At 35.7% G+C, this 9003-nt stretch overlaps 1 protein-coding gene across 1 annotated transcript; it reads right to left on the bottom strand.

Moving 5' to 3' along the window:
- Positions 1 to 6906: 6906 nt before the first annotated feature.
- On the bottom strand, positions 6907 to 7880 carry LOC129780278 (NADH-ubiquinone oxidoreductase subunit 8-like). Its single transcript, XM_055788349.1, has 3 exons — positions 7721 to 7880; positions 7216 to 7661; positions 6907 to 7154 (listed from the first exon to the last, which is right to left on the bottom strand). The coding sequence occupies exons 1-3, from the start codon at positions 7755 to 7757 to the stop codon at positions 6993 to 6995; spliced, it is 645 nt and encodes a 214-aa protein (XP_055644324.1). The 5' UTR covers positions 7758 to 7880; the 3' UTR covers positions 6907 to 6992.
- Positions 7881 to 9003: the final 1123 nt, after the last annotated feature.

Genomic DNA, 9003 nt, shown 5'->3' with positions numbered 1-9003 from the left:
ACAATCAGCTTAATGCACGAAACTTGTCAAAATATGGGCGATAAGTTGCTCTTCAACCTATACGCCGTGTTGCTAGCGACATGTGTTGCTCTGTAAAGGCGACAGCGATATCGTATTGCGTCGGTGTGCGAGATGAACAAAAATTAAATGGAAAAATCCATTCGCGATAATATTGCTTATTGCATGTTAGCAGTTGCTAGTTGCTTATTGCTCCGGTGTGCGAGCCGCCTAAGAGTTAAAAGGTTTACTATTTGTTTTCAGAATAGTGGTTTTCATTCTTCTGCAAATAACGAATGTACGTGTAAATGTATGAAAATTGACTCAAACTCATGTTACGGTTACGGCGGTTGAAATTTCAACTCGATTTCAATGGCGTTGATCAATTCCAGAATTCCATATTTAGAATGGTAACCTCTATTCATTGCAATTGTCTTCAGATGCCTTTAGCCGTTATCTACGAGTTTGTTTTTTTTTGTTCAAATCGATGTTTTTAGAATTTTGATGGTTTCTAACTTTCCTACCAAGATTACTCCCATAGTTTTCACTAGAATTGATGTCGGGAGATTGTGGAGGAGTATCAATAACTTTGGAGCAGTTGTGAAGAAACCATGTGCGAACATTATGTGCCTTGTACTTTGGGTCATTGTCTTGATAAATCTCTAATACTCGATTCAATCCCATTTTGTTGACACTCTGCTTCATATTTTCCTACGCCATATTCGAATAAATATTCTGATCCATTATACCATCGATGAAAACCAAATTGAACAAAACAATTTGTTTTGTAATGTGCCAAGGGAGAAAAACCTGAATGACCGAATATAGAGGAAAAAATCATTTATCAGCAAACTATGAGCCAACGAAAACTCTGTAGTCTGCGGGGCTCTAAGATTATTCCTTTTGTTCCACCATTCAGTTAGACCGAACAGCTGAACCGTTGAAATGATCCTTCCATTGTTGTTCTTAGTAATTAAGAGTATACATGATCTTATGTGGCTTGTTGCAAGCTAAAGAGCGTATGTTGATGAAGAGAGTGGCTGAATCTCCACCATATAATAATTGTTGAGATGGACGTAGCTATTCTATAATAATACACAAAGAGGAACAACTGAGGTCCCTGGCCTTTGAACTAACGATTGGTCGCTATAAAGCGAACACACAATTAATTTAGCTACGAAGGGACCTATACTATTTATCATGTTATTAGCCATATTCTGAAATCCGATCGAGTCAGATTTACCCGAACGAATCGCAATTTTGCATTCGTTCGACTCAAATCCAATCAAGTTGTTAAAATGTGGCAACCTTGCCATCAGTGGCGTAGAGTGAAGCCTTCATACCCGGTCCGGAAGTGTCTGGTTGCATCCTCCTTGAATAGCACTAACGTTCCCAATGGAACATTCGTCGTCTCAACTTAGGTACGCCCTGTCCTGGTGTGCTTAAACTACAATATCACGAGTTTGGGGAGCGACAATGACTACTGGATTTTCAGGTGGAATGAACACGCTTCACAATGAAAATTAAGGATGAAAAACAACTTTTCTATACCGAATACGTATTTTATGAGCATGAAGCCACATTTTCTTGCATTTGTGGAACAAATCTTATACGAAAATTACGTCTCATAAAAAAAGTTATAATGATGTGTTTTAGTGAAAATATCAGACAATTCGTATAAAAATGGTCGAGTGAAGTTCAGTACTAAATGTTTCAAATAATCAAACAACATGAGGTGTGATTTTTCATTCAAATTTAGACAATTTAAAACTAACTTCGAGCCAGCTAATCCGATAGTGATTAATCTGCCTTTCTAAATGAATATTGCCACTATAGCCTAGCGAAGATGGCCTCCAACACGTCCCGGCACCGACAAAATATTCTTTACGAGAATTCTTTCATGCATTTGTCTGAAACGTGATGAATACTCAGTGCAATGCGTACATTGACACCAGGAAACAAATTGCGATATGTGGACGCAGAGATAAACCAGCCTTCGGCTGAAAATCTCTTTAATAAAGAAAGAAAAAAAATATTATCAGCTTGTGTATTGTTCTCGCAAATGCTAGAACAATCTTCTATTGCTTCTACAAAACTACGCAAAGCATCGGCCCTTCTCAGGGTTACCAGAATTTTCTCTAATGATTTATTCACCCTGATTCTACATTTCGATCGGCTTGAAATATTCCGAACGGCTTGAAATATTTCGAACGGCTTGATAAAAATCCATTCTGTATTCCGTTCGAGTTGTTTTGCGTTTCGTTCGATCTATTTCTCTTCGAATAATTTAACTCGAACGAAATAACGGTTTCGAAAGAAATGGGAATCCGTCGGAATACAGAATAGGGCCATACATATTTGGGCAGTTTAGAACGCATCTTAATTCCTTTATTCACCCTTATTCTGCATTCCGCCGTATTTGCATTTTGTTCGAAACCGTTATTTCGTTCGAGTTAGCAATGAATAGGGGTTACCGTTCTAAAGATGGAATTATGAAATTGATCAACGCCTTCGAAATTGAGTTGAAATTTCAACCACCGTACGAATATGAGCTTGAGTCGAAATACATACATTCCCTATTTCGAACGTTTTGCCCGTTTGTTCGAAAAGAAACAGATCGAACGAAACGCAAAAACAACTCGAACGGAATACAGAATGGAATTTTATCAAGTCGATCGAAATACAGAATAGGAGTACTTCTTATTTTATATAAATTGTTCACAGTTATTATCAGGGATTGTTAACCGGTTTTACCGGTAATACCGGGTCATTTTCCATTACCGAATTACCGGTAATTTTACAATCAATAACCGGTAATTTCGGTAATTCTTATTTCTACACCATAAATAACATTTGCCTTTATGTCGCTTTGAAATATTGCTCTGGAATCCAATAAGATATAAAAAACACAACTGGCAGTGTTGCACCAATTCTACGACCTCCGAACTTCAGTTCAAAAAGCGCTGCTATATCTGAAAACACACGATAAGCTTCAGCGATGAAGAACTGACAGCGATAAAGGAATTGGTTGATGCCCTCGAACAAGATCTGGTCACTGTTGAACTGCTTTTGCGAAAGTAATGCACCCTTTTTGAAGCTGCAATTTATGTTAGAACAGCTATCGGAGTAACCATCAAAAATTTCGAAGCAGCTGCTTGAAGCTCTGATTGGAAGGATTGCAGAAGGACGTTTCGTATATGCAGATTTGTTCCCGTCGTAGTCGTGACACAATTATGGAGACTTTGGCGTTTTCTATCAAATGTCGCGGACTTTATTGATCAAACAGGCATTTGAAATTCAACTTTGATCAACTTTGACGATGATCATTGTCTATAAACGGATTGATGAAAACCTTCGGACAAGAGTTTCGGTACAGAGGGCATCAGAAGCAAATACAGGGTTTTTCAGATTAAACGCGCACGCAACAAAAGTGAACCGATTTTTATTTTTAAAAAACTAAAATGAAGCTTATTTTAGGACATTTTTGATGTGACCACCTCTATTCTCGAAAACGCGTTTTAAACGGTGAACAAAATTCTTCATGCACAACTCTAACATTACGATTTCGATGCTGTTGAAAATCCGAGTTATTTCTTCTTTAAGTTCCTCCAAATTTTGTGGCTTATTAACATAGCAACGGTCCTTCATGTACCCCCAGAGGAAATAATCGACACCGAGAAATGTTGAAATTTTTACCATAAGAAGACAAAGTTTCATTAAGGCTTCGGTTGCTCGAGTAATACGAATTCACTAAAAATACACGTTCTTGTAAATTGTACATCTTGACATTTAGTGCCCATCCGATCAGACTGAACGAGTAGTTTTTATAAGGAGCTATTCGATCTTTTTGCGTTAGCTTAGAATCTGAAAGACCCTGTACATGACAATGGTATTCAATACTCTTCTACCCAGAATAATTGGGCTCTTTTCTCTTTCCTCTTCTGGAAACTTTGTTAGCGAGATCCGAACTACGACAAAATTAACATTCTATGTGTCCTTAAGTATTACTTTAACCTAGGTAGTGCGGACTGAATCAAAACGGCTGTCAAAAAAGATCCAATTGAAATGTCAAAAGAGATCCAACGATCAGGAGTGTTATTTTTCTTATGATAATCAACACTATAAAAGAGGTATTGTTGTCAAGGGCAAAAATAATTAAAATTATAAAATGACCGAACTACATTTTTCCGTCAATTGTTCAATTAACCATTGCATCTCTGAAAGAGCATCTAAGCCTTTCACTGAGAAACGCATTTTTAATGTCCCCTCTCTTTGACATAACGTTTTTTCCGAACGAAATAAAAACAAACGAAGTCAGAGTCACGTAAATGTTTACTCCTGCGATTTGAAAATATTCGATAAAAAGTGGAAGGAAGAGATGCCAGATGATTTTTAGAAAAAGTCTGTAAAAACATGTGAATGTCTGTTAAAAATGGGGAAAAGTCTGTAAAAGTTTGCAGATCTATAGAAATGTCTTTTAACGTTAATTTTCACATATTCATTAATACTTTGTACATCGCGCCAAACCAATATAGTGGTTCTCAGATCTTCGTCAAAAGTTGTAATTTTGTTCTTTATCGCAAAACATTAGACTCGTATTTTTTTAATTTTTCATTAGGGTGCCCATTTCCATTTTAGGGTGATCCAAAAAATCATTTTTTCCACTTTTTCCCAAAATGACTTTTTTCAAAAATTTATAACTTTCGAACCACTTAACCGATTTAGATGATCGACACATCAAATTGAAGCCAATGAGTTTTAATTGAGAAATATTGAACTTGTAGATAATATGGATCCTATTTTCGTAATTATTGATTGTAGTCGTTTTTTAATGTTTTCATGGTTTTGGAATAGGGGGCACCATATTTTTTTATATTTTTTCTTGAAAGCTTAGAATTTTTTTTCATAAAATATCTTGATATCAGATATGCTATTTTTTCGTTTTTGAAATATGATTTTTCAAAACTAATCGATGGTTCGAAAAACAATTTTCCCCATTTTTCCCATTACAAAAAGTCATAACTTTTGAACTATTGGACCGATTCATATCATCGGTATATTAAATTGAAGCTAACGAGTAATTTTTCTTTGAAAAAATATTCCTTCTGCGAAAAAATTGAATTTTTGCTTTTGTAATTATTGATTGAGTTAGTTTTTCATAGTTTTCTCGGTTAAAGATAGGAGCGCTATATTTTTTTATATTTTTTATGGAAAGCTGAGGATTATTTACCTAGCATATCTCGATATCAAAGATGCTATAATTATCGTTTTTAAGTTATAATTTTGTAAATTTAACATTTAACATATTCATATGTGACTAAACTAGACCTATGCTACTAGAATCCAATCTTCCCGCAAGTGTGATATTATTGGCTTGGCTTATTGGCTTCAATTTAATATATCGATCATCTAAATCGGTGTATTCAAATTAATCAAATGTTATGATTTTTTGCAGAAAGTTATTTTTGGACAAAGGGGAAAAAATGATTTTTTGAACCACCAGTGAACTTTGAAAAATCATATCTAAAAAAACGAAAAAATAGCATCTGTGATATCGAGATATGTTATGTAAAAATTCCTCAGCTTTCAAGAAAAAATATAAAAAAATATAGCGCCAAAGTCATAAAAATGAAAAACGACTAAAATCAATAAATACTAAAATATAATTATTCTTTTCGCAAGTTAAATATTTTTTAATAAAAGGCTAGGTCATTAGTTTCAATTTTATATGTCGATCATCTAAATCGGTTCAGTGATTCAAAAGTTATTAATTTTCGTTTGTCATTTTTGGGAAAAAGTGGAAAAAATTGATTTTTCGGACCACTTAATAACTTATGTGTTGTAAGTGTGTTTAAATGTTTCAACGATCTACATATACATACATACACATACATACGCGTTGTTAATTTTTATAAAATTCATTATTTCTTCGTTGATATATTGGACATCCACCAAGGCTTGCGGTCTTGTCGTTGATGAAATTTATAAGAAAATGCAGTGTATACCATCCGCCATGCAAGGTTATACAAGTTTTAGATCACCACACGGCCATGAACCATGTCTGTGGTAACAATATCGAACAGTAACCCATATTTCGTCATAAGCAGACCCAAAAGCGAATGTAAATTGTTGAAAATAGAATGAAAATTTTTATTCGATGTTGTTCAAATACTTAGAAGACATAGTCCTGACCCTAACTTAACTATTTTCAATAAATCTCCTTGCATTTCAGCAAAACAATCTTATCTAGAACAGAAAATAATTATCAGAGACAATTTTCGTTCAAGATTTTTCCTTAACTGCATAGAATGCAATTTTTCATTAATTGTTTATAACCGTATGCTCTCTTTCGTCTGCAATGATGTCAGGGCAAAAGTACTTATGTGTATGAGTTCCAAACTTTATACACACCAGATGGGCCAACCAGAAAGACTGCCGGGCCGCTGGTTGAGTATCGCTGGTCTAACGTCATGTGTATTGATATAAACTAAATATAATAACTTTTCTGTATTAAAACTGTGGAAAAATGTCATATGGTGAGTCAAATATTTTTGATGTGATGGATAGAGCCTCTTATTTTTCAAAAACCTGTGAAATATTGTTATATCCAAAAAGTCTAAAACAAAAATAGAAAGTGTTTTACAGAAATGTCTGTAAATTTACAAACATATTTGTAAATCTGGCATCTCTGGTGGTCTGAGAATTTATTGCAAGAAATCGCTTGAAAACATGCATGAATTTGCTTGAAAATGAAGTAAATTGAGTCCGCACCACTTAGACTTTAACCAGCAAAAAGTATGTTTTTCATCGGTAATTTACCGGAATAACCGGTTATTGAAATTTTGACACGGCAATGCAATCCCTAATTATTATTATTTCGAATACTCATTTCGTATCAAATTAAAGCCATTTTTTATTTGTATAACTCTATTTATTCACTTTTTATCTGTTTGCTGAATATTGCGTACAACATGACTGCTCAGTACGTGTTAACATTAACGATACAAATAATCCGCATTAATGTTTGACGCAATCTCAGACTCCCATTTATCACCATTACTCAAAAGCTTTTCTTTGTTATACAATAGTTCCTCATGTGTCTCCGTTGAGAACTCAAAGTTTGGCCCTTCAACGATGGCATCAACAGGACAAGCCTCCTGAAATCATCACCGTAAAATGAAGAATTATTAGTTACAATTTACACACAGTATCACCCACCTGGCAAAAACCGCAGTAGATACACTTGGTCATGTCGATGTCATAGCGGGTCGTCCTCCTGCTTCCATCGGCTCGTTCCTCCGCCTCGATTGTGATAGCCTGGGCTGGACAGATTGCCTCACACAGCTTACAGGCAATGCACCGTTCCTCCCCACTCGGGTACCGACGCAAAGCATGCTCTCCGCGAAACCGTGGACTCAAGGGACCCTTTTCAAAGGGGTAATTGATGGTGGCCGGTTCCTTGAAGATATGCGCCAGAGTAACAGCTGCACCACGCATCAACTCCGTCCAGAAAATGGTCTGTGCAGCGCGATCCGTAATCTCATTCATCTCCATACTTTTTTCCTCATTGTTCACATAATAGAATTCGCTTGTATCGACGGCTGAGGGCTTCGGAGCACTGCTGAACGAGCGAAATGGAAGCAGCGCAGGAGGAGCACGGATGCCTGCGAATCACGGTAGAATCTTATGCGTTTATGTTCTATTTCAAATAGATATTTATTACTATGTTTTGTAAGGGAAAATATCCTGACCAGCGACATTCCTGTACCGTATTTTATAGTTGCGAAATTCGGTAGAAAACTTTTGCGACTGCACAATATTTTCTTCTGTATCAATCAGGACGATTTTGACATTTCTCTTTTCGTTATTATGTAAGTTTGGAAATGTATTTTTGATATGTATGTAAGGGTTTTCGATAATAAGTAGTCGCCTATTTGGTCTGAGACCAGTGATCAACATGGGGGTGCACGAGTGCGATCGTTGCAACCAAGATGGTGGAGTTAACAGGTGGCTCGTAATTTACACTATTTAGAAAAGACGTTTGAGGAATGGCAAGACGAAAAGTTTGGATTTGTTTATGTTATTACTTACGTTGGTATGGTTACATTTGATTTCGTCAAAGGTATTTGAAGCAGTATAATAAATAAACAGTTGTCGTTGAAAATAGTAAACTAGTAACCTTTATGCATATGCTTCCGCCAGCTGGCTCGACTAATGTGATTCAGGGAGTGCTTTGATCGTGGTACCGCCACTGGCGCATAATTTGCAGCTTTGTTTTTTGTGCTGGTTCATAACGACAATCAACCGTGCCGGCGAAACTGTAGTCAATGTTTAGTGTTGTTTGGATAGGGTAAATGATCTTGGTTTGTCCAGTCGAAAATATGATCATGGTTTGCCCACTTTTTTGAATGCTCTAATTCAGCGCTCCTGTGTCAAATAAGGCCTTCGAATGTTTCGAAACATATAAATGAAATTGCCTTTTACATGATTTATAATAGTTTGATAGTATATTTTTACGAAATCACATGTTTTAAAGGATTATAAAATACACCTTCTATTTGTGTCAATGCGCCCCTCATTCGAGCTAACTTTCTCTTCGATCACCAGATGATTATTTGTTACGTATTCAGACCTTTTCTGGATTACAACACTTATAAATATTGTAAACATCATGCTTGCTCACCATTTGTATCGGATTTACATAGCTAAACCATTAAATTAACGCATTTTGATGAACTCAATTCTGATCATGAGTTGTCCAATTCAATAATGTTGTTTTGTCCACATGATTTCTATGGCAACCGCTTGGCGCGCTGCAGTTTGTTTATGTTTGTTTATGGTGTGCTTCGCGCATAGCAGAAGTATGGGTTTTCTGTGTTGATTGTGTTGAGGTGAACACTTCTAAAATGCTCAAGAAAAGGCAATATTCTGAAGAAAGCCTAAATTATGAATGAATCAATATGATGACAGTAAACTCAAGCAATGATAAATGCAACATCTAATTGT

The sequence above is a fragment of the Toxorhynchites rutilus genome, chromosome 3 (genome assembly GCF_029784135.1).
Source record: "Toxorhynchites rutilus septentrionalis strain SRP chromosome 3, ASM2978413v1, whole genome shotgun sequence".
Classification (NCBI taxonomy): Eukaryota; Metazoa; Arthropoda; class Insecta; order Diptera; family Culicidae; genus Toxorhynchites; species Toxorhynchites rutilus.
The sequence above is the reverse complement of the archived record's forward strand: the minus strand, read 5'-3'. Positions and strand labels throughout refer to the sequence as shown.

Excerpts from the sequence above, each read along its gene's own strand:
- LOC129780278 (XM_055788349.1), bottom strand. The coding sequence starts at position 7,757 with ATGTCGCTGGTCAGGATATTTTCCCTTACAAAACATA. Across the intron at positions 7,662-7,720 it reads ATTTTCCCTTACAAAACATA|GCATCCGTGCTCCTCCTGCG; the intron begins GTAATAAATATC and ends CGTGATTCGCAG. Across the intron at positions 7,155-7,215 it reads TCTACTGCGGTTTTTGCCAG|GAGGCTTGTCCTGTTGATGC; the intron begins GTGGGTGATACT and ends TGATGATTTCAG.